Consider the following 24,256-nt stretch of genomic DNA (forward strand, 5'->3'; position numbering starts at 1 on the left):
ATTTTCTAAAGTAAAATATTAAAACAATTTTATTTTTAATATACGTTTATTTTAAAACTATTTTCGTATATGTATAACTCAAAACATCATTTTCATATAATTATATACTTTTTGATAATTTTGACAAAAAAATATCTTATAATACCAAACACATCAACATATTTAAGTTGCTTGAAATAAGTTTATCCAAACACTTTAACAACTTATTTTTAAAATAAGACCTGACAGCTTATAAGCTCGTAAAACAGTTTTTAAGCTCTAGGAGCTTATAAGCTTTTTTTTAATAAGTTTAGTCAAACACTCTCTAATTAAGCTGGTTTAGGAGCTTATAAGTTGTCACGGCTTATTTTAAAAATAAGCTGTTAAAGTGTTTGGATGAAATTATTTTAAACAAATTAAAGATGTTGCTGAGTTTGATATAATAAGATATTCTTATTGTTAAAATTACTAAAAAAAAATATAATACTATGAATGTTATTTAAAAATAGATTTAAAATTTTATCATAAATATTAAATCTATATTACAAAAAAATAAAAATGTTTCATATTTTAATTTAAAAAATTGATATTCTTTGGAAATTTTATTTTAAAAAAATGTTTAATATTTAATAAATTAAGTCCATGGCCGGACTTTATGTAAATATAGAAGACTATTTTGGAAAAAGTAAAAATTTAAAATAAGATTTTTTTTAAAAAAAATAGGGTCACTCCAACTTTTTTTAAAAACAGTTTATAAACTATCATACAGTTTATTTTAAGGGCAACTTGGGATTCAGTCCCCCATTTTAAATATAAGTTTAGATTCAGTCCCTATTTCAAAAAATTTGTTTCAACTCCCTGATCCCACATTTATTTTCATGGATAAAAATCGGTATAAAATGTTAAATATATGGTACAAACATATGATATTTGAGTATTAATAATTTTAAATCTGGTATAAAAATTAAAATTTTGAGTATAACATTGAAACAAATTTTTTAATAATAAAAGCTTACTATACATACATGTTTATCTACAAAATATTTATATTAACGCATTTGTTTATTATAAATCAGTACAAATATCAGTATTTTGAGAATCACAAAAATTAAAAATTTATGCGCATTAATTTTAAAAATTTGAGTACAAAATATTTAATTTACGTATTGATTTATATATTTATGGCATCAATTGCCTCAAATGGAATACAAAAATCATGATTTATATTTTCAGTTTTAGAGAGATAAAATATAACATAAAATATTTTATACCAAAAAAACTTGTTTTTATACCAGATCTGAAATATTTAGTACTGAAATTTCATATATTTGTACTTGATTTTCAATTTTTTATACCTGTTTTTCAATTAAAAAATAACTTGTGGGCCCAGGGAGTAACTACAAACTTTTCTTGAATCAGGGAGTGCAGTAAAAAAAAAATATCTGACGGTGATTGAATCTTAACAAAACATATGAAATGGGGAGTTTTTACCAATTAACTTTTATTTTAACCGCTTATAAGCTATACACATCTTCATATTTTTCAAAAAATTGTTTTGAATGAAAATGTTCGACTGTTTGAACATATTCGCTAAGGTCATCTCAACAACTCGTCACGATATATTTGCAAGATCATGTAATTCATACACTAAATTAAAAAATCATCTATGAGACTCCAACTCATTTACCCTAAAAGTTCTACGTTAAAAAAATATTATCAAAATATTTTCTATTATTTTATTCACAACAACTAATTTATTGAATAAAATATTTTTAAACACAACAATTAAAAATAAAAAATATCTAAAATAATTTCTATATAGATACTCATTAGAAATATTAATGAATTAAATTTTTTTTAGTTAAATCTATTTTCAGAATTATTTAAAAAATATTTAATTTTATTATTTTAATTACTTGTAATTAATTATTAACTACTCAAAAAAATTACGATCACACATAAAAATAGTCTGAAGATAAATTAATAAAATACAACAAAAATTAAAATGACACTTATAAAATAAAATCAAAACACAAATATCTAAGTTTTAATTAATTGTATTACTATATAAATCCCATAAATGTTCGAATATGTTTCTTTATTTCATTTTGTATCATGCTCTTTGATTTTCAAAAAAATAGTGTTTGTAATATTAATTTTTTTCAAATTTGTATCTTTGTGTTCAATATTAATTAATTAAATTATAATAACATAATTTAGATAATTAATTTTTAAAATGATGAATTAATTAAATAACTAATTAAAATGTGTTAAAACAAGTACTTTAATCGGTTCAAATATTAAATCTTATTGTTTTAAATAATTAAATTTATTACTTGATTTAATATAATAATAAAGTTTACTATTAAAATATAAAATAACAAACAAATAGAACCAAAAAAAAAAAAAAAAAAAACCTTACGATAGTTGCTGCAAATTACAATTGCACCCGCCTAATACCAAGAATACCGCTGCATGTGTTGGAGCAATAAATCAGACCATCTTATTCCGCTAATGCCAGGGGCCCGTCAGAGGCTTCTTTACGCTGCTGATACCCGATGTGATTTTTACTAGTTTCGTGGATCTAAATATACATGTCAAAACGGGCCGACGGGCGGGTCTGCATGCAACCTGCCTCAACCCGCCTTTAGGCGGGGCGGGCGGGCCTCCAAATGCTCAACCCAACCCAATCCGACTTGGGCCGCGGGTTGATACCATCTATTGTGGGGCATCGGATTGTTAATCTCATTCATAGGGTAATTAGTAATTACACATCATTAACTAAACAAATAAGGAAGAGGATCAAACAATTTTTTTTTTTTTTTTTTACAAATGGGGGTGCGCTCGGTCGGTTAAAATCAACCGACCGAGCGCCCCTCCACTCCACAACCCCGACCCGCCTAATTTTTTATTATTTTTTTTAAAAATAAATGTTATTTTTTTTAATTAAAAAAAATATAAAAACACTTGAAATTCTAAGAAAATGAAAAATAAAATTTAATCAAATAGTTTAATCAATATTAGAAATATTACTATGAAAATTAATAATATATAAAATTAATTAGTAAAATAAAATATGAAAAATTTAAAAAAATACTAAATATTTAAAATTCATTCAAAATAAGTTCAATAAAACTAAAAGATATGTATAAAAAACACTAAAAAATACAATTTGGCAAAAAAAAAAATAAAAAAAAATTGACGGGCCAGCCCGCGCGGGCTCAGCCCGTTTGGCCCGCCTCCAAACGGGCTAAGATTTGCCCAACCCAACCCATTTCTATGGCGGGACGAGCTGGCCCGGCGAGCTCAGCCTATTTTGACAAGTCTAGATCTAAATCACCATCTCGAGAACTTGATCCGGGTCTTTCCAAGAGTCAGATATACTACTCAATGTTGATCTACACACTCCCTTAGCTAGCAAAATGGATTGGTGTTTTAAGTTAAAGTGATAACCTTCATTCACATTAGTTTTAATATATGTTATAACATCTCAACAAAGCAATCAACCTGGAAGCTCTAATTCATATAAATATAAATTGTATATTAAAGTTTTCAAAAAATAAATTGTATATTAAAAAAGTTTTATTTTTTTAAAGAAAAAAAACTAGACTATGGTATTTAAGGGTGATCAAATTTGTTCAAAAACCGCTCAAACCGACCGCTTCGTACCTCCCCGCACCGCCGTATCTCATTTTTTAAAAATAATCGCGGTTTAAAAAAAAATGGGAACCACCCCGTCGCCACGGTTCAGTTATAATTTTTGGCCCAAACCGCCTGGCACCGCATCGTTGTATATAGTTTTATTTAGCTAGAGTTATATTTATAACACATTATATATACATTATACACAATAGATTCCTATGCCGCATCTAGTCTCTTCTTTTCCAACTCTTCTTCAAAAAAATTTCCCCTCTTTCTCTCTTGTTAATCTATTTAATACTTCTCTATACAAATATTAATATTCAACCTTGTCTAAACATATTATAGTTGATTAACTTTTTGTCACTTGATTGTTATTTTATTTAGTTTTATTTAGTTTATTATAGTTTTCATTCATTGTTCTAATCATTAAAAAAAATCGCAAAAATAAAAAAAATAAAATATAACCAAATCGCAATTAACAATTCGGTTTGAATTTTTTTACGAAAAACCGTTAAACTGCACCGTGATCATACCTGCACGTGATCATCCCTGATGGTATTGGTCTCGACAATAAAAATAGAATAAATAAAATATTATTTGGTCAGCAATTTGTCCAGACTCCAGACCCTTTCCCCTGCAAACCCTAAGCCACGATTATTTCACGGTGCTTGTTCCCCCGTCTGTTCGTATTCTCTACGAAAATCATAGTTTTTCTCCAATTGGATTCAGCCGAAAGAGATGTTTTTCCACATAGTATTGGAGCGGAACATGCAGTTGCATCCTCGCCACTTCGGCCGTGACCTACGCGATAAGCTCGTGGCCAAGCTCATGAAGGACGTCGAAGGGACTTGCAGGTTTTTCATCCGCTATTGAATTTGTGACCCTTTTAATTGAACTTTCAGACTCTGTTCTCATTGATGCTGCGGCTATTTTTTTGATAAATTATTCAATTGAAGTGGGATTCTCTATTAAATTACGGTTGTGGATGAAATTTTTATGCGTGGCAGTGGTCGCCATGGGTTCATTGTGGCGATTACCGGCATTGAAAGTGTAGGGAAGGGATTAATTCGTGATGGAACGGGATTTGTCACGTTTCCTGTTAAGTATCAGTGCGTTGTGTTTCGACCCTTTAAAGGAGAGATCGTGGAAGCTGTTGTTACGATGGTTAATAAGGTGGAAATTTTCTCCCTGGCTTGTATTTCTCATTGTATTTTCTAAGTTAAGAGTAATTAGTAAGAATAATTTTGCAGATGGGTTTTTTTGCTGAAGCTGGTCCCGTCCAAATTTTCGTGTCTAATCATGTGAGTTTCTCCACTTCCTCTTGTGTTTGAAATATTTATGTGATATTTTTGCTGATGCCGTCATGTCTCAGCAATTATTGGTGGAACTGTCTGTTCTGGTTGGTGGTATGGATATTGTTTTGAAGGAGTTTTAGGTTTTGAGGTTTTTAATGTCGTGTAGGTGTCTTTTTATCATGAGTTTGTTCCTGTTCATCCCTGTTTTATTCTTATATATATGGGGATATCTCCTCCTCTGTTTCTTTGGGGCCTTATTTGTGTAGATAATTTATCCCAAACTTATCTCCCTGCAATGAAATAACTAAAGTAAAACATTTATCATTTATGTATCAAGCCTTAGACAGAATGCAGATTTTCTGAATTTCTGTGTCAAAAGTCTTTTCTCTTCCATCAACATATGATCTTAATGTGACTTCATTTTTTATATGTAGTTGATACCAGATGACATGGAATTTCAATCTGGGGACATGCCTAATTACACAACTTCAGATGGTTCCGTACGTATTATCACTATTGCTTCCACCCTTTTTTCTTGGGCGTCCAAATGTGTAGTTCTTGTTTAAAGTTTTTAACTCTTAGTAATTGATTATCTGATAATCGCCAGGTCAAAATCCAGAAAGACAGTGAAGTTAGGCTGAAGATAATTGGAACCCGGGTTGATGCCACAGAAATTGTATGTCTCCAATTGTCCTTTTGTTACAGCATGTCGTACAATATTAACAAATATTGTCTTACGATTTTACGATTCCACAGACCACAATGAGTATAATCATTTACTTTATTTTTGGGGTAGAGGCAGAGCTTCCCATGATTACTCCCTCAACTATATAATGTCAGCACACGGGATTCCAAATTCAAGGAGTGCTTTTTGTATGAAAATAGGAGCACAATACTCATCTTATAGATTATAATATAGCTCCAATTCTTTTACAAGGGAATCAAGCAGTTCACAGAGGTGGGTTTTTCAACAGGGTTGTTGAGAAATATCTTGAACTATATATAAGAAAATTATCTCTAGTTTTCCGTCTTCAGACTATTTTCCATTAAATTTTTGGGTGGAGACAAGTTCCCTGTATCTAAAGTCTATACAGTGGAACTGGAGAGTGAAGAGTGGCATCCTGTTTTGATGAGTAATTTATTCCAGGGTCTAGTTTTATTCTCTTTAAAAACTATTTGTCATATCGAATACAACACACATCATAGATATTGTTCAATCCCATGGCCTTGAGCCTTATAATACTTAATCTTCTTTTGCAGTTTTGTATTGGCACCATAAAAGATGACTTTTTGGGTGTGATTAGCGATCCAGGCGGGACCTCATAAGGGACTTGGTAACCAACCCAACCAAATTGGGTTCTTCAGTAGGAAAATTGAAATTTATGGAGCCATGGGGTGTATCAAAGTTAAACCAGTTTAATTGTTGGGGTGCTGTGTGATGTTTCTGCAGAAGTGAGATTATGAGACTCTATCCATACGTTGCACCGAAAATTTAATATCGGATTCGTGGCTATGGATTTTAAATTTATCTGTCCTGTCTGAAGGAAAACAAACTAAATCATATGTAAACACAAACCATTATCGTTTTAATGAATGTGCTACATGTTAGTCTTGTACAGCAGTTTCAAAGACCTTTGCAGTGGAACCAGTGCAAGAAGTGGTATATGATGCAAATTTAATGGATTTTTATATTCCCTTTTTTTTATTTTTTGGTAAACATGATACTCATTCTGAAATTTTAGTTTATGGTTCGATTTTATGGTTTATGATTAATTTGTTCAATATATAAATACCAAAAGCCAACTCATTTGTGGTTATTTTACTTAGGATCATTACATGTAAGTGGATGTTTGTAATTTGCAAAGCGTTTTTTTTTTTGTGTGGTTTTTAATCATTCATTAACCATACATTGATCAGATCATGAGTTGCAACTTGCAACTTTCTTTGCGAACGCAGGATAACCTCCAGAAAGTTAAAGTTGGTTCAAATATCAAATCATCTTTTAGCCATAAAATCAAACACTAAATTTGTTTATTTACATAATATATTGATAATAAAACTTCCTTTTAAGTGTTCAATTTCGACTATAATTTGGCATTAACTTTGTATCTGTTGAGTTTCCTTTAAACCAAAACGACATTCTCCGTGTCTTAATTCCCTTTTTTTTTGCCCCTTAAATCAATGAGATATTTCACCCCTCTAATTTAAAATTTAAAAGATAAACGACGAGCTTAGTTTTCTGTTTGTTGGGATTTCACCTTCTCTGATGATCCGTACAGTACTGGTGGGCTGGCTGAGGATAAAATCATAAAAAGATAAACTACCTTGTACAGTGTAGAAAAGTGTTCCCAGTGAAATCCTTCAAATATTCAAATGAGAAAAAAAGAATTAGAATGTATATAAATTTGCCATCATTACTGGATTACTTATATAAATTTGCCATCAGATAGTCATTTGAATATCGTTTTTTTTCTTTTCTCGAGTCCGGCGAAAGATTTATCAGAATTGATTATTCAAGCCATGTGCCAAATATTTTGTTTATTCTACGTAGCAAGACTTGGTATGTATACACAAATTTGTATCATCAATGTACACACGCATGAAATATGGGCATTTTGATTTTCACTCGGATATGTCTACAAGATGCATCCCGATTTCTTTATGTAAACGGTAAACATACAACACATCATACTTTACTGATAGCGAAACGCGTACTATCACCGCAAGACTATATACCACAAGAATCAACCAACTTCCAGAACGATATTATATGTTCAAATAGCAAACCTTGTCTTTAACAATGGCTTTGACTTGTGCTCCTTCTTCGTTCAATCTCCGTCTCAAAAAGACCCACTCAAAAACCCCTTTCTGCAATTCCGTGAAATCTACTCGTACTACTGGTACACGTGCAGGTGGAGACCCTTTTAATCTGTGTTCACAAAGCCACTTATATTTCACCAAGGAAACAAGATTTAGAATGCCTTATTTGCTCTCAGCTGCCAAACCCAGTTTGTTGAAGGTAATGGAGAAAGATCAATTTTTTTTCTTGATCTTTTGCTTGGATTGTGTTAAATGGTTGGATGCATTTTAATAGATTTTTGTGAAGACTTTTTTATTTCTTGTTGGAAGGTTAGAGCTTCGTCGGGGGATGCTAAATCTGAAGCAGCACAGCAAGAAGTTTTTTCTTGGTTTTCTGTTATCTTACCGTAAGTCTTTCCTTTGATTCTTTCGTTGTTTATTTGTCCCAGTTCAAATTTGGATAAATTGTTCGGTGTGATGAAGCCTGATCGAGTTAATTACGATTTTCTTTTTCCCTTTGGCCCTTTTGATTTTGAACTTGTGGATATGTCTGTGAAAAACATCAAAAATGACGAATTGGGTTGTAAATGAGCTCTAATTTGACTCGATGAAATGTTCCCTCTTTTGGATCAAAAGATGCACAAAAATGTGTTGAAATATGTTCTGCCTCAGCTAGAGTAGAACACATATAATGCTATTCTACAAAAGCTGTGAGTAGTGCTTAATTGGTGAAGATTTGAGAACACCCATCTAGATACGAGCTTAAAGACTGGAAGCAAAGTTCCTTGAGTTTGCTTTCCTTAACTTCCGAAGAGTTGGAGTAGTCCATTGCAATCCTTGGACATATCTATCTTTACAGCAATTTATTTCTGTCATATCTATGTTAATTGTTTCTGTATATGGTGACTGTTATACTTGATTGTCAGATTTGTGTTCCCTGCATTGGGTGGTTTGTTATTTGGCTATGATATTGGTGCTACCTCCGGAGCTACCATCTCATTGCAGGTAACATTCCCACTTGATGTCCTGGATCTCCGTTGGAGCTTTGATAATTCTTGCTGTCATTTTACAGTCACCTGAACTAAGCGGAACAACATGGTTCAACCTTTCAGCAGTTCAACTTGGTTTAGTGGTTAGCTTCAATTTTTATTGCATGTCCCTTGCTTAATTAAATGGAATACTTCTGTGACTCTTTTTCTTTGATCTCTTCTTTTATTAAGGTTAGTGGTTCCCTTTATGGAGCTCTTCTTGGTTCTCTCACTGTTTATCCCCTGGCTGATTTCCTTGGTATGGTTTTCAACCAGTCGCTATATAATTTTCCTCAAAACTTCTGTTGTAACTACAGTTTAAGGATTAAGTTTGACTGATACATATAGGAAGGAGGAGAGAACTTATCATTGCATCCCTCTTGTACCTAAGTGGTGGTTTGTTGACTGCCTATGCTCCTGGCCTTGAAGTTCTTTTGATAGCTCGGCTTGTGTATGGTTTTGGTATTGGCATGGTTGGTTATCTGATATTCTCCTGGACTTTCTGTCTTCAAAGTCAAAGTGATGCGGTGCTGAGACAATGACAATCCATCGATTAATGATCATCTTGTTTTTCGGCAGGTAATGCATGGGGCGCCTCTTTACATAGCAGAAACTTGTCCATCTCAAATTCGGGGAACTTTGATATCTCTAAAGGAGCTTTTCATAGTTCTAGGAATATTGGTTAGTGCTGTCTCCAAGCCCACAGCTTTTCCATTATTTTATATTTCAAAACACAACAATACACATTCAAGCATGTTTCTTGATGCAGTTGGGCTATTTCATTGGTAGTTCTCAAATTGATGCTGTTGGAGGGTGGCGTTATATGTATGGATTCAGTGCCCCAATTGCCTTTGTCATGGGGTTAGGTATGTTGAGTCTGCCACCATCTCCACGTTGGTTACTTCTCAAGGCAATTCAAGGCAAAGGGTCTTTACAAGAATACAAAGAGAAGGCTATCCTCGCGTTGAGGAAACTAAGAGGCGGATCTCTTGATGACAAAGTATCGGAGAAACAAATCGAGGATACGCTCGTCTCTCTAAAATCTGCTTACAGCGATCAGGAATCAGGGGGAAATTTACTTGAGGTGTTCCAGGGACCAAGTCTGAAAGCCTTTATAATTGGAGGTGGATTGGTTCTATTTCAGCAGGTCGACATAATCTCTACAAGTCACGTGTTTTAGTGTTCATGTTTTCTATTGTTTCATTCGAAGTTCATGCGATACTTGTGTATATGCCTACCATGCCACTGAATTTTAGGTTCATATAATTCAAATGTTTGACAAAGATTTGTGGATTGAATTGCATACAGATCACCGGGCAACCAAGTGTTCTGTACTATGCAGGCTCCATACTTCAGGTACTTCATTCTGAAAACTGGATTGATTTCAATTGGTTTCAAATACCAATCTTGTACCTTTTTCTTGTTTGATCATACTCCAATCATTTTTTTTTGGAAGAGTGCTGGATTCTCTGCAGCTGCTGATGCCACAAGACTTTCAGTTGTCATCGGTGTGTTTAAGGTACTTCTTGGGGAACAACAGACATTATTGAATTTTTTTGTTAATTTTCCCTCAATGGTGAAATAATGGCTGTGATATTTATACTTTCCTCTTAAATCTGCAGTTGCTAATGACTGGTGTAGCAGTTCTGAAGGTTGATGATCTTGGGAGAAGACCCCTGCTGATTGCAGGTGTCGGTGGGCTTGTATGTGCCATCTTCTTCATTATCCTAAAACCATATTTAATTTAAACTCTCACTCCAAAATCCGAAGCAATCTATATCTTTAACTTGGTGTTCATCGTTTTGGTGACAGGCCTTCTCTCTACTACTTCTTTCAGCTTACTACCAATTCCTTGGAGAGTTTCCTTTTGTTGCTGTAGCTGCTTTACTCCTCTATGTGGGCTGCTATCAGGTACTTACATAAATAAAACCAAAAACTTGCATCGTAATATTTTCTTGAACCGGTCAGCCGATGAAATAAATGTTTTGCTGTTCATCCAAACTTTAGATATCATTTGGGCCTATCAGTTGGCTTATGGTATCGGAGATATTCCCGCTTCGCACCAGAGGAAAGGGTATCAGTCTTGCAGTGCTGACAAATTTTGGCTCAAATGCCATAGTGACTTTCGCTTTCTCCCCTCTAAAGGTAGTCCTTTTGCGTCTTTCAGGCTTTTCCCATCACAATTCAAGGTGCTAGTGAAATATTATGTATAATGAATGGTATCCGTCTCTCAGGAGTTACTTGGAGCAGCGAATCTATTTCTTCTATTTGGGGCGATTGCTGCACTTGCTGTTGTGTTTGTGACAGTATATGTTCCTGAGACCAAAGGCTTGAGCTTAGAAGAAATTGAATCCAAAATTTTGAAGTAAAAGCCTTCAGGTGGGAAAATTGTGATCAAATGATTTCAGGTTTTGATGCAAAATGGCACGTGTCACGCGATGTGTTTGTGCTGTAAATTTAAGAACATGGTGCTTGCTGAGCATGTTGTCATGTGATGATCTGTTATGGTGTATGTAAATTCAAGAAATATTTCACTAAAGCCCATTAAATTTGTCCTAGGCATCATTGTTTATTGTCCAATGTATCCCAAATCTTTTGATACAAGCCAAGTTTATTTTGGAGACATCTTAGGTCTCACCAATACATGGATAGTATAGCGACACTCAAGGGTAAGCGAACAGCAGGTTGCTATGCGTGGTTGGGAAAAACTAAACTAAGTTGGTCTGGGATTTATAAAATTCGTGTATCTAGGGTGAGGAACATCAATTGTAGATCATCAAGGGAGCTTATTCTTGGTCCGTGCAGTGTTCCAAGTCACATGCATTGTCGCCTTTCCCTGTGAGTGAGAGATCCCAAGTTGCTAGCCTGGTATCCTTACAAATCCATCACCTGACAGATCGAGTATAGCACATCGAGATTATCAGGACGCGATGTCATGTAAATGTAATTCTGAACACAAAACGCTAACTAAAATGAACAAATGATGCTCCAAATTTTTGGAAAATACGGGTTTTTCCCCAATATAAACAATCTCCAGCTCTTCAAGTTTACATTCATAGCAGTTAACACAACGCGATCAAGAAATTCCATTTGCAAGAAGTTCACTTGACTTCCCAACTGTGAATATTAAAGTTTATCCAACTGAATTCCCAAGATATTTCGAACTTCAGAAAGCTAGAATTTAGAATTACATGTCAGTCTAAAACACACAGACATTACGATCATTAATAAATTTTAAATTAAGAAACTCCAACATGAACGTCAAGAAAATCGGTTTTTTCATGCAAGTCCCCCGCTAACTAATTCATCTCATCAGTAAATCAAGGTCATCATTATAAACGGGGACACAAGTAGTATCAGAATAGTTCAAACGATATACTTTTACCAAACAAAAATAAAAAAATAAAAAAAAACTAAGTTGAAACTGCCCATACAGTAAACAAATCATAACTAGTAAAAGAGGCAACAAGTAAATGACAATTTCAATTACGAAAAATGATATGAAATGAAGTCCAATGAATCAAGAATACAATTTACCCTTCACTTGAAAGTTGAATGTATATAAAAGATAGAAATTGCAGTTCTTTTAAGATTTGACATCCTGAAGCAACACGATCAGACAATAAGTTGCAGGAATCATAAAGTACATAGGAATTGATCTGGACGTTATTCCCAGAAAACCAATCTCGAGTCAAAAACTCATCTTTCAATGATAACATTAAATTATGGGGTTATGTTGTAGGCCCAATAACAACAAATTAAGCGAAACGTCTTTTAAACCACTAGAAATTTATCACTGTTGAAAATGAGCATCCAGAATTTAAAATAAGAAAAATTCTATATGTTGTTCACTTAGCCAATTTGCTGAAGCAATGAATCAATCAAAGGCTGTATTACCAATTCAAACTCGGAGCAACAAAAATAACAAACAACAAACAGGACAACATTTAACAAGAATCGACCAGGTGTGATCAAAAAAGTTCCTTACCAATAAAACCTCACTTCTACTTCAATCCTCTTATCTCCAATCCCAACACCATTTGCCAAAATTTTGGTTACTTCTGATTTTGATTCATAGCATGATAATACATGTTTCCAGGCCAGTCTCTTTGCTGCTGCTGCTGCATCATCACCATCATATTATTATGTTGCTGCATCATCATCATAGCATTGTGCTGCTGCTGAATTCCATGATACCCAGAGTTACCATTCTCAGCCGGAACGGCTGTAAAGTGTGGTGGCAGAGGATACGGCATCTGAATCGGTACTCTATCATTACTCGCTTCATGATTCCCACTTTCACCAATACTGTTGCGAAGTCGGTTTTCACTTCCAATATTCCCAGTACCTCCATTGGATGTGGCCTCATTCGAAGCAAACAAATGATCCGACGGAGAGGGCCCCTCGTTGGACCACCCCCCCTGCATCCTCTTAATATACAACCTATACTTCTGCAAATGACTGGCGACATTCTCCCTCGTCAGACCCTCGACGTTCATGAGCTGCATGATGGTCTTCGGCATCGCGTTCTTCAACCCCAAGTGCGTCACCACTTCCACGAATCGCTTGTGCAGCTGAGGGGTCCACACGAGCCGCGATTTCTTCACAGCCGCCTCCAAACAAACACCACCCGCGGTCTCCCCATCAATTGGGTCCATCAGCCGGCTCTTCTTCGGGTCGGATCCTTCTTGTTGGTACCCCTCGCAATCACCGGCGGGCTTACCATCACGAAGGGAGGCCAGAGTCGAGTGCGAGGCACGGTGGACGTCGCCGGATGTCCGCATCGGCTCCGGCAAGATTCTGAACGCCGAGGCCAGATCCGGCGGTATCAAAGAGAGAGACAAGGACGCCAGTTGGTCGACGGAGGGAAGGCCGGTCTCCCACTCCGCCACTCCATGGATCCTCATCCGATCATCCATATGAATCGAGAAATGGATTGGGTGAGTTAAATAGGAGAAAGCGGTGTGTTCGGAAAAAGTGGGAGATTCCAGATTAACCACGCTCCATGCTTTTTACCCAGATATTTTCCAAAATATCTCCATTACTTTAGTTATATATAAAGAGAGATGTCATGGATCTATCTATCTACATGCGGATTGATCCATACAAATGAATCCTTTTGGAAATAAATAATACTCCTTCCTCCCCATTATATTTTCCAAGTTTTCTTTTTTGTTTCTATCAAATATATAGTTATACACCATATTTAGTAATATTTTTTTACATTTCTTTACTAATATATCTCTATTAACTACACCTTAAAAATTGTGCAATTATTTTTTAATACATTAAATAGGGATAAAATAGGAAGTTTATATAAAATTTACTTTCCCAATAAATTTTTTTTAATTCATGTGAAAACTAAAACAGGACAACATATATGAGACGGAGGGAGTAACATTTTGTATAGATGTATCAAATGACAAATGAGAGTTTATTGAAGATGACGTATAGCTCATTTGGCCTTGGTGTGAGAGTGAGACGAGGTTCGAGTTCGAGATATAATAGCGACAACAATTACCTCCTTCAACTAAAAAAAAAGAGTTTTTTGGACAGTCTCACAACTAAATTTTGTGAAACGGATCTCCTAATATATTGTATTATTATTTTTTTTACTAAAAACATGACTCTTTATTGTAAATATGAGTAAGTTTGACTCGTCTCACAAGAGATCAAACTCTCGTTGGAATGTTCATTACTAAATTTAAACTAAATTATGTCGATTAGGTATGATCTCACGAATCTTTATTCGTTAGAAGGATCAAAAGTAATATTTTTGACATATATGAATAATCTAATCTAATATAAATAATAGAAATGTCTCACAAAATTAATTCATGAAACCGTCTCACACGAATTTTTGTCAATTTTGTTTCGTTTACAGATATTAACTAGTACGACTATTATATGCAACTTCTAAATACAATCACCGTTTAATTTTAATAAGCATTTTTTAGATGCTGTAATTACACTTGTAAATTTTTTGTATATTTGAAAATATTAATTAAAATAAAAAATTCTAAAGATAGTATCATACAGATCAATTTATAGATTCATATATTATCTATACAATTCATAAATTCATATATTATCTGCAACTATTATATATATCTTACTAATTTTTTTTTATCATTATGATATATTCATTAAATAAATATTGAATATTTTTATCGCAAAATTGAGAATATGGTGGTATCGATTCGGACTAAAATTTGTTAATTCTTGCAGTCAAAATAAAATAAAAATAAATTTCACTTGAAAATATTTTAACTCTATTAAACAAACAAAAAAAAAAACAGTTGTTGATGTAAACTCTCCTGCGTAAATTTTTGAAAAATTAAAAGTTTGAACAAAATAAAAATGGTAAGCTTAATGGACCGATGGCGATAAAATGACGTCAAATACAGAATAAATAGGGAGAGCAAGAAAAAATGTAAAATAAGCGTACATAATGGCATAGTTGGCTTTACACAGGAAAACAAGTATCCACAAGGCATCATTTTATACATAAACCCCACTCTCTCACCTCTGTATAGTACACACCCTCTGCATTTCTACTCGTAAAGTTATAATCCATTGCACCACCAGCATCAGCAACATTCGGCCTCTAAGCATCGTCGGCTCGCTAGACTCGGTATATATAAATAATAAGCTTAAAACTGAATGTACAGGTTTCGGTACAGACCACGACTTTATTTGCAATCAAGAAGAAGAAAAAAGATGATGGGTAGTTCAAACTAGCCTCGGTTAGCTGTACAATGACTTCCTTTCCTAAAGAGTCGCCGCGGCATGTGAGGATTGAGCAGCGCTTCTCCTTTCTGTCACCAATGAGCAAACATGTCAGCATATAAACATTTGTTCTTCTAACTGCATTTCGGCTCGTTTGAGTCATGCATTTTCATTTTAAAGACGAGAATGAAAGATTCAGTTTTTGTTCTCAAAACTCCACCCCAATTCCAGTCATCCAGCCGTCGGTTTTGGAGTGACGTGGGGTATCACGTGACCCGTTGAGATGGAACTTATGACAGGTCTTTGAGGGGAATATAGATGGAATCAAGGTATACTTTCACATGAAAAGCCACTAAAAAGATTGATTTTAAAATAAACGGAAGCAAGCCAAGATATACATACCCCCAGCAGCCACAAGTTTCTCTACACGAGCTACTATATGCTTTCCATAAGTGTACTTCTTCAGGGCGTTCAAATGGACTTTGATTCTTGACATGATCAATTCACGTTGCTGATCACTACAAGTTTCGAGCACTTTCTGTACGACGTAATTCGCAAATTGATCTTTCATCATTGCCTGGTTGGAAAAAAAAAATAGGTCACTTTTAAGTTTTGATCGAATAAGCTAGAAAAATGAGGAACAAAATTATCAGAGAAAGATAATTTGATGCTCTTCTGTGTTCCAATCATACGAAAAAACTGCAGATATAAAATTTAAAAAAAAAAAACCAAAAAAGGAAAGAAAAGGCACAAGCTACTCTCTCAAGGTGCTGGAACTCAGAGCTCTAAACTAACTGCAACAATCGACTATTTAGACGACATATGTGGCTAACTAATTTTTCAACTTTTCTTCAAGTGGAATAATATAAAACAGTTCGCTTCCTTTGAGCGAAAAAATTCACCCACCCAAAAAGCAAAGCAAATAAAGCCTAAGACACAAAATGCATCTATGATTGCTGAAACAATAAGATAAAAATGCAATTAAATCTAGTAGAAAATAATAGCATATTAAAACTAAAACAGATGGAATATGGACTGAAATCACCTGAAGAGGCTCATTTTCATCAGTTGTTCCAAGCATCTCGTTCACCAACAGTTGGCATTCACTTTGGTCGCCAAAAGCTAAGCATTTCTCAACCACATTCGATGCAAACTTCTGCTGGCTCATTTGAACTATCCTTCCAGCTAACTCCTGGATAATGGCAGACCGTTCATGTGGCTTTCCATGCTCCAGTACATGCTAATAACAGCAATACAGGAAACAAATTAGAAGAAATCTGGGGCCTCTTCTGAGGACCAGAAAAGAAGAAAACCTAAGCGCATTTTTATGAAGGAAGATAACATCCCCTCTAAGAACATTGACAAGAACACAGCACCACCATCAGCAACTAGAAAAGTTGAATCTTTTCAGAAGACCTTTGCAACCAGTAAAAGAACAGCAGCAGAGTATATGAACCAGAAATCTTGGAATAGACACCAATCAATGAATGTCAGCTAATTTATCATAAAGTTAATATCTATTTTGCATGCAATCAACCAATGTCTTTGCCAGCACACTGCTAGGAGAGAAGATGAAGGATAAAAGAAACATATAAACCAGCTGTACCCTACAAATTCAATCACAGGAAAGAGAAAAGGAAGGCTGTTATGCTTGGATGAATGAATCTCAAATTTATTGATTTCAAATTCCTTAACTTGCTTGGAAGGACAAAATTGAAGTACATTTCAAATCCACTCTTATCAGGGCATATGCAATTTTAATAATAACTGAGGTGGATTTCAAGTGCACCAAAGATGAGTGTCATTTTAAATTCTTCCTCAAATCATATCACTTCCTCCGAATCAAATTCATCAATCCAAGTACAACCTAAGATGTTAATTTATTCAACAAAAAAACTGATGCAGATTGTAAAAATAGAGTAACTACTTATTCCATGGAAGAAATGAGATGCAGAAGGAATACAGTAAAATACATGGGAAAAGAAGAAAGCGTGAACAAAAAGTACATTCAAGTAGCACTATTTTAGGAAAAAAATTGGAAACGATATCCTAAAAACCAACTAAATTGACATAAAACTTCTGCAGACCTTGATTAAAAGTTCCATACTGGCAAAAGCATAGACTATAGTACAGCATACTTAACAAACTAATCTTTTGAAAAAGAACCTGTATAACGTAATTCCCATACTGATCCTGCGCGAGCATACTAACAGACCCCAGGATCTCACCCATCACTTTGCTCTGGGTTGTTTCATCCTCACAATGCTCCAGAACTCGCTGTCGAACAAAAAGAGTATCTCATAATGCATGTTCCTCCAAAATAACCCAAGCATCCCGCCCCCACCCCGAAACACACCAAACACCATAAATTTTGCTGACCTGTATAACACGACACCCGTATGGATGAGTAGAGAGAGTCACAACTTGGTCAAAAAATGTTGACACGATAAACTGAATATGTGCCTCTGGGACACATTCGATGCATTTTTGAATGACATGATTCCCATTTTGATCACGCACACAACGCATAATATGCCCCTCTAGCTCTTCTACCATTTTGATTTTTTGATCCATATCGACAACTTCAATCGCCTAAATAATTGGAAAAAGTATGTCACTTGGATCTTTGAGCAAGTCTTATTTTGAATTAGCTTCAACATTTCACGGAATAACAATTAAAATAAATTCAACAGACTTGGCAATTATGTCCTGGCAGGGTAATCCTACAGGCTCTATCGCCACTGGACAACACTAGTCGAAATTTTTCTAACAAAAAAACTTTTGATTAGGGTGCTTGTTAGACCATAGGTAACTTCACCTTTTGTATCACCCGACAACCATACATTTGGAGGCTTAAGGTAAGTACATGTCCAAGAAGCTTGGTGGCCATTTCTCTTCTATGAGGTGCCATTCCATGTTCAAAAAACTGGGAAAAGAAAATATCAGAATCAGAGAAACCAAAATACTCAAAAAGCTCCAATTCCTGACTTGGTATTACAGACACATGATTATAGCAGAATGACTCTCCACAATTCTGGATACCTTTTGGATTACATAGTTACCAAACACATCGGTCATTAATGTAAGAGATTGGGGAAAAATTTCTTGGAAAACCATGTTCTTCTCATCTGCTGTGGCAGTTTCAAGCTTCTGTTGAATGAACCGGCTTCCATATTGATCCGCACTAGTCACACATAATATGATTTAGAAAATCAGTTCTGAATGATGATAGAATATAGATTCTCTAATGAAAACACATACCTAAACTCCACAACATGACCGGCAATCTCAGAAAGCTCAAAACATTTGGTTTTGTTACACTTAAACTCTTCTAGCAAAGATGATGCAAAACTACTGTCCATCTTGTCCAAGTACCACGGTCCCACGACGCCACCAGCTACATTTCTCATTCCACCAGAAAATCTAAGGTTCAACTCTCCACGCCTCATAGGGCTACCAGGTCCTCCAGCCAAATTTGTAACAGCAGGATTGGACAATGCGCTTCCAGGATAGGATAACCCGATCCCAAAACTAGGATTCCCATAGTAACCATGTGGACTTGAGCCACCAGTCTGGCCACCGAGTGGAACACTATACTGCGATTTTGGAGATAACATATTACCAAGATAAGCTTTCTGAAGCAGGTCCATATAGGAATCGCCAATGTAGTTCCGATCAACAGAAGGATCATTAAGAGCTGCAACTTGTGCAGCATAGTCAGCTGTCCTTAAATATTGCAGATACAATGGGTCAACATACTGTGCCTGAACCGCACTCCCAGCCATATGATTTCCCGTTCTACTGAAGTTCTGCTGTGCAGAACCAAGATCTGATCCCCCCAACATAATAGAGTCCATCCCAGGTGCTGCCAAAGCAGATGCAGCAGCATTCTCAAATAAAGGTGGCAAATTGGGGCTGCCAAGTTGACCTGATATTGGACTCATAGGATATGCACTTAATCCATAACTTGAAAATGATGAATTAGGACTTCCAAAATGCTGATACTGAGAAAGCAGGCTGCCACCAAAATTGCTAGCGGTTGCAGAAGATTCTTTCAGATGTGAGTTATTAGAAGGAATTGTATATTTTGGCAGCTCAGAGGTAAGGTTGGACTTACTGAAATTTGACACCCCACCATAGTTAACGGCAGAAGCTGAATGCGTTGTTTTCCCTGTTTGAGGAACAAAAGAGGCACTATACTGATCACTTTCATGTTTCTTAAGGTAGGTTTGCTGCTTTGACTGATTCTGGCCACCATGAAGAGTCAAGTGATAATTTTTATGGTCATCAGACTCTTGTTCAATCTGGGACGATGAAAGATTCTCAGCATCGACAGAACCATTCAAAAGATTCATGCCTGATAAAGCAGCTACGAGATTTGCAGATTCGTTAGGGTGAGCAGATGCACCATTATAGGGGTTAGGACTGCTAATGTTTCTTTTTTCTATGTTTCCTACTCTGCCTCCTCCAATAGTAGTTAGGCAAGGACTAGGACTTCTTGCAATACGTTGAGGTCCTTGAGGATCGGGAGTTGAGCTTCTTGACAAGGATGAACCAAGCGCAGCAGCATAAGAATATGATGCAGGTTGCCTAGCATGATGAGCGGCCGAACTTTGAATACTTGAAGTAGAGTGTATAGGGTCTGAAGTTGCCAAACCATGACGCAGATGAGCCAGCTCAGCTTCTGCAGAACCTATGGTAGTGGTATTTTCATCAAAGGCATTTCTGCTAGATGGGCGTGAAGGGTTTCCAGGAACTGGAGTGGCACGATTCAAGTCATCCTGCACAGATAAAGATCAACCTGCTGAGTAAAGAAGACTTGAACGAACTGCATATCTGTCTTGTCGGGGACAGAAACATAAGGACGCAAATAAATAAGTAAAATCATATGTAAAATTACAGTGTAAAAATGCTTGGTAATAATCCTGTCACATAGGAAACTACAGAAAAACTTACACACGCGTTCATTTGCCAGCTATCCATCAATCGCATTCACATCACAAGGTTTTGACTAGTTGAAACAAAAAAAAAACAAATGATGCTGGTCTATTTACGGGTGTAGGGAGAGAATATAAGAGCAAGATAACTGTACGCATGCAAATCATAATGAATGCAAATGCTATGAAGGATTAGTGCCGGCCAATTTTATCACAAGATCGACCAATCAATAATAACTATTCAGCATTGTTTTTACTAATACATAGAAACAAGAAACACACATTTTTGCTAGATTGAGAGAGACGAGGAAAAACCACAAGAAAATGAAAGCACAATGAGCGTCTAATTATTACCAAATCTTTGAACTCGTACGATAAAGATGCTTAATGGAGATAGATAGGTTTCACACATAACATAATGTAGTTACACTGGAGGACATATAAGTCTAATCTTTGTAGCTACCAGATTTAAGGTAGGTTGGATACTCGAAAATGAAAGGATAAACTTTAATTAAAAGGTTCCATTGGTTGTGACGCTATAAAAGTGGTGACACTGGCAGGAACCAAGTTGATTCTATCTAATACAAAAATCTGCTGGAAAACAGGCAACACCCAGAACGATATTCAAATGCACCAGTTGTCCTCGTAATAACTGTCCATAACGCAGCAAATTACCTTCATACAATGAATGAACCACACAAAATTGCATCATTAATGCAATTGCATATTCATTTTATACGCAAGCACAGCATAATAAACATCAGCATTTTTCATGTCGACATACCAGATCAACTTTTAAAATTAGGAAAATAAATCAATCAGTAAAAAATATTTTTTATTCGACTTCTATACAAGGAAAAAGACGCAAAACAATGCAGGTGACTCACATGAAACATCTCCGCAATACTCTTTTGGTTGCTGTGAAGTCCTAATCCAGGCAAACCAATAAGTCCATCACCTCCCCACTCAACAGAACCCTGCAGTTTGTCCTTATCCTTTTCACTATCTTGCTTCTTTGGATCAAAACCAGGTGGCATTGAGAACATTGATCTTCCAGTCTCACTGTCTGTTCGGTTCACCTTCCTCCTATCCCCAATTGCAGAACTCCCCCCTTGTAACCTCTGAGCAAACCGCCAATCCTCTCTCGACAATAGAGGCGGCGGCAACCTTGGGTTCAGATTGACATTTGAGTAATAGTAAGACAAATACGCAGGATCAGACCTAAGCTCCTCCTCAGACAAAAAAACACTGCCACTCTTATTTCTCGCAAACTCAGCAAACTCGCCTAAGCCGCCGCCGCCGCCTCCACCTCCCCGGTTCAACAAACCTCCAACTGCACTCAAGGAACCTTCCACAGTAGGTGGAGCAGACCCACTTCTATACAGGTTCAATTCCTTCTCATGATCATCAGCCTCGTGCCTCCGCTGTTCACGGAGCAACAACCCTAACTCCTTTTCCAACTCATCTCCAAAGGAACCTTCATTATTTCCAATCCTCGGCCTCCTACCCAATTCTGATAACATGCTTCTTCACTGAATTGAAGCCCAGATATATTTATTTGCACATCCCACGAGTAAAACACGGTCAAATGGCCACCAACAAACACCAATCTCAAAAGCCCTAGAAAGCTATCAAGATCAAAGCTTTATTTATTAAACGCCAGAGACAAGCAAAATCAATACGCACATATTGAACAACGCAGCTTCAAACACATAAAAATTCGACCTTTTGACCTTCAAGCTTCAAGAAAGCTCGGTTCTCAAAGATGAACATGAAAATCATCAAAATATAATGATCAAACACAGAGAACAACCTTCTTTCACGGCCTACGAACTAAAAGAAAAATTGAGGCTTGCCAAAAGGTCCATGTTCCTTCACAATGAATTTCAAGAAAATAAGCATATAAATTCAGCTGACAAAAAGAAAAATAAAAATAAAAATAAAATCAAGCTGAGCTCAGAAGTGAATGAGATGAAGGTGTTGGTGGGGGTAAAAAGCCTGCCGGGATAAGATCAAACTGGCGGCGAATTGTTCTTACAAAGCCCCATTTAGGGTTTTGTTTCTCATTACTGTGAATGTATCCAACATACTATATATATTATTTTCTTTCTAAAAATGCATTAAAAGCCTTTGTTAATTCTGGGCAGGTTTATTTTTCCGTATCATTCATACATACTATCAACCATTTTCCCTAAATATTAGGACGCCTAATTGACTCGGTGTGTGGATAACCAACTGTAGCTTATGTATTTTGTATAATAATAAATAAATGTCATTTATTACCTATGTATACTATATGATAAAAAAATTAGAGAAAAAGGAGAATTATTATTTAAGTCTTAAATACGATGCATGAAGATAGAGATTGAAGAAAGAGGAGGTGGGCATGTTCCAAGGGAAGTATCCAGATGACACGTTTACCTTTTGGATTCGGTAGTGGAAACTTCAACTGCGAACAACACTTGTTGTCAAACCACTGCTTGCTAAATTTACCTAAAAACATTGACACAAAATCACTCCAAACATCAAAAGAAATGATATGGTAAAACTTTTTAGATGTATGCTTAGTGACGTCAAAACGTCAATATTTATAGACAACGTTGTCATAGTGAGTTTTAATTGATTATGATCTATCGTGGTTAAATTTTTCATATTTCGAAAGCTAATAGACTTATCGAAATATAATTTTGTACATCTAAATTTCTATAAATTTATGATAAGTTGATAAGATAGAATTATGTATAATTAAATATTAACTATTATGATGAGGAACATTTTATAGGATAATATTTGATAACAGTCTCCCATTAACATATATGCATGTCATTATCCACTAAAATAGTTAACAAAATACACAAATCATATTTTCTGATCAAATATTGTGGGGTATGTTATGGGGTTTGACCATGTTGCTCCCTCCCTCAGGTCTCTGTAGCTTGTGCACATCCCTTGATTTAACATTCGCATGAGCCAATGAGTCTCTGACTCATATGAGATTGGGTCCCCTTCGAGATTAACCCTTTTGAAAATACACAAATCATATCGATAGGTCTCCAAACGAGTATTATCTTTCATGTATCGTGATTTATCAAGTTTCTCAAATGACATAACTCAATAAATAAACATTGTGTTTGTTCAATGTCCAACTTTAGTGATATTTCTCAAATTATTGAATTTGTAAACAAATAACAATATGAGAAAAACATCATAATAGAGTCTCATTGATGATTGAATTTGTTCTTACAACAATAATTACAAAGAAAATCAAGTCTCATACTTTCTACATGACCCTAAATTCTTGTGGTGCATGTCATGCCTTTAGTCAAATGATCGACGATCATCAACTGATCAGTATGTATTCGATAATCACTATCTTATCTTTAACACATTCTCATATGGCTAAATAGTAAATACTTAATGTCGATGTTTTTGTTTCAACTTTCACTTTTATTGTTCTTAACCATAAAAAACAACAACCACATTGTCACATAATACCCTTAATGGCCTAGAAAGTAATCCACGCCTCCAAGCCTCAGAGTGAAACTCTTCATCCATACACCATGTGATATGACCTCGAAGCAAGATACGAACTTAGCCTCCACTGTGGAATTAACATTCAAATATCTCTTTTCACTAATACATCTCTAATGGCTTAAAAGAAAATATATCCAGAAGTTGATTTTCTTGAATCAATGCAGTTAGCGTAGTCTGAATCATAGTAGTCAATCACTTTCAAATTCGCAGTTTGTCTGAACATGAGCATGTGATATTTGGTCCATCCTCTTTTGAAGGTACCTCATTACTTTAATTTGCTTCTTTACTGTGGTCTAACTAGATTACTTTTTCC

The 24,256-nt window shown here is 35.3% G+C and overlaps 4 protein-coding genes across 9 annotated transcripts; 2 read left to right on the forward strand and 2 right to left on the reverse strand.

The window, feature by feature from the left end:
- Positions 1-4,230: 4,230 nt before the first annotated feature.
- LOC140883300 (DNA-directed RNA polymerase II subunit RPB7) lies at positions 4,231-6,607 on the forward strand. The gene is made up of 6 exons (XM_073289719.1): positions 4,231-4,475; positions 4,629-4,794; positions 4,872-4,922; positions 5,351-5,416; positions 5,524-5,592; positions 6,177-6,607. Exons 1-6 carry the CDS (start codon positions 4,360-4,362, stop codon positions 6,240-6,242), a joined length of 534 nt encoding a protein of 177 aa, XP_073145820.1. The 5' UTR covers positions 4,231-4,359; the 3' UTR covers positions 6,243-6,607.
- A 992-nt stretch (positions 6,608-7,599) lies between these two features.
- Positions 7,600-11,633, forward strand: LOC140880093 (D-xylose-proton symporter-like 3, chloroplastic). 4 transcript variants are annotated; one of them, XM_073284196.1, is made up of 14 exons: positions 7,600-7,935; positions 8,046-8,122; positions 8,642-8,720; positions 8,788-8,847; positions 8,936-9,002; positions 9,092-9,216; positions 9,323-9,424; positions 9,513-9,890; positions 10,052-10,099; positions 10,200-10,262; positions 10,366-10,446; positions 10,556-10,654; positions 10,751-10,888; positions 10,978-11,633. In XM_073284196.1, exons 1-14 carry the CDS (start codon positions 7,717-7,719, stop codon positions 11,110-11,112), a joined length of 1,671 nt encoding a protein of 556 aa, XP_073140297.1. In that variant the 5' UTR covers positions 7,600-7,716; the 3' UTR covers positions 11,113-11,633. The 4 variants fall into 4 exon arrangements, with proteins under 4 accessions (XP_073140297.1, XP_073140301.1, XP_073140300.1 ...); XM_073284200.1 differs by lacking the exon at positions 8,642-8,720 and having other exon boundaries at positions 7,795-7,935; positions 8,051-8,122; positions 8,721-8,847; XM_073284199.1 differs by lacking the exon at positions 8,642-8,720 and having other exon boundaries at positions 7,813-7,935; positions 8,023-8,122; positions 8,721-8,847.
- On the reverse strand, positions 11,500-13,792 carry LOC140880095 (transcription factor PCL1-like). 2 transcript variants are annotated; one of them, XR_012149586.1, is made up of 2 exons: positions 12,732-13,789; positions 11,500-11,632 (listed from the first exon to the last, which is right to left on the reverse strand). XR_012149586.1 is itself a non-coding variant. In XM_073284201.1 (2 exons), the coding sequence occupies exon 1, from the start codon at positions 13,660-13,662 to the stop codon at positions 12,799-12,801; it is 864 nt and encodes a 287-aa protein (XP_073140302.1). In that variant the 5' UTR covers positions 13,663-13,792; the 3' UTR covers positions 11,693-12,747; positions 12,781-12,798. The 2 variants fall into 2 exon arrangements, 1 of the variants encoding a protein (XP_073140302.1); XM_073284201.1 differs by lacking the exon at positions 11,500-11,632 and having other exon boundaries at positions 11,693-12,747; positions 12,781-13,792.
- Positions 13,793-15,175: 1,383 nt separating this feature from the next.
- LOC140877081 (pumilio homolog 2-like) lies at positions 15,176-22,621 on the reverse strand. Of its 2 annotated transcripts, none has more exons than XM_073280594.1 (10): positions 22,223-22,621; positions 21,297-22,037; positions 18,734-20,253; positions 18,515-18,656; positions 18,291-18,398; positions 17,852-18,064; positions 17,639-17,749; positions 16,518-16,712; positions 15,875-16,049; positions 15,176-15,561 (listed from the first exon to the last, which is right to left on the reverse strand). In XM_073280594.1, exons 2-10 carry the CDS (start codon positions 21,930-21,932, stop codon positions 15,515-15,517), a joined length of 3,147 nt encoding a protein of 1,048 aa, XP_073136695.1. In that variant the 5' UTR covers positions 21,933-22,037; positions 22,223-22,621; the 3' UTR covers positions 15,176-15,514. The 2 variants fall into 2 exon arrangements, with proteins under 2 accessions (XP_073136695.1, XP_073136694.1); XM_073280593.1 differs by having other exon boundaries at positions 22,135-22,621.
- Positions 22,622-24,256: the final 1,635 nt, after the last annotated feature.

This window comes from Henckelia pumila, chromosome 2, assembly GCF_033568475.1.
Source record: "Henckelia pumila isolate YLH828 chromosome 2, ASM3356847v2, whole genome shotgun sequence".
NCBI classification, from domain to species: domain Eukaryota; kingdom Viridiplantae; phylum Streptophyta; class Magnoliopsida; order Lamiales; family Gesneriaceae; genus Henckelia; species Henckelia pumila.

What these genes read in the sequence shown, in the direction of transcription:
- LOC140883300 (XM_073289719.1), top strand. Translation starts at nt 4,360, where the DNA reads ATGTTTTTCCACATAGTATTGGAGCGGAACATGCAGTTGCATCCTCGC. An exon ending in GACGTCGAAGGGACTTGCAG is followed by an intron (nt 4,476 to 4,628) that starts GTTTTTCATCCG and finishes TATGCGTGGCAG; the next exon opens with TGGTCGCCATGGGTTCATTG. An exon ending in GGGTTGATGCCACAGAAATT is followed by an intron (nt 5,593 to 6,176) that starts GTATGTCTCCAA and finishes CTTCTTTTGCAG; the next exon opens with TTTTGTATTGGCACCATAAA.
- LOC140880093 (XM_073284196.1), top strand. Translation starts at nt 7,717, where the DNA reads ATGGCTTTGACTTGTGCTCCTTCTTCGTTCAATCTCCGTCTCAAAAAG. An exon ending in TCCCCTGGCTGATTTCCTTG is followed by an intron (nt 9,003 to 9,091) that starts GTATGGTTTTCA and finishes TGATACATATAG; the next exon opens with GAAGGAGGAGAGAACTTATC. An exon ending in TCGCTTTCTCCCCTCTAAAG is followed by an intron (nt 10,889 to 10,977) that starts GTAGTCCTTTTG and finishes TCCGTCTCTCAG; the next exon opens with GAGTTACTTGGAGCAGCGAA.
- LOC140880095 (XM_073284201.1), bottom strand. Translation starts at nt 13,662, where the DNA reads ATGGATGATCGGATGAGGATCCATGGAGTGGCGGAGTGGGAGACCGGC.
- LOC140877081 (XM_073280594.1), bottom strand. Translation starts at nt 21,932, where the DNA reads ATGTTATCAGAATTGGGTAGGAGGCCGAGGATTGGAAATAATGAAGGT. An exon ending in ATGGGAATTACGTTATACAG is followed by an intron (nt 16,713 to 17,638) that starts GTTCTTTTTCAA and finishes TGCTGTTATTAG; the next exon opens with CATGTACTGGAGCATGGAAA. An exon ending in ATGAAAATGAGCCTCTTCAG is followed by an intron (nt 16,050 to 16,517) that starts GTGATTTCAGTC and finishes TTTTCCAACCAG; the next exon opens with GCAATGATGAAAGATCAATT.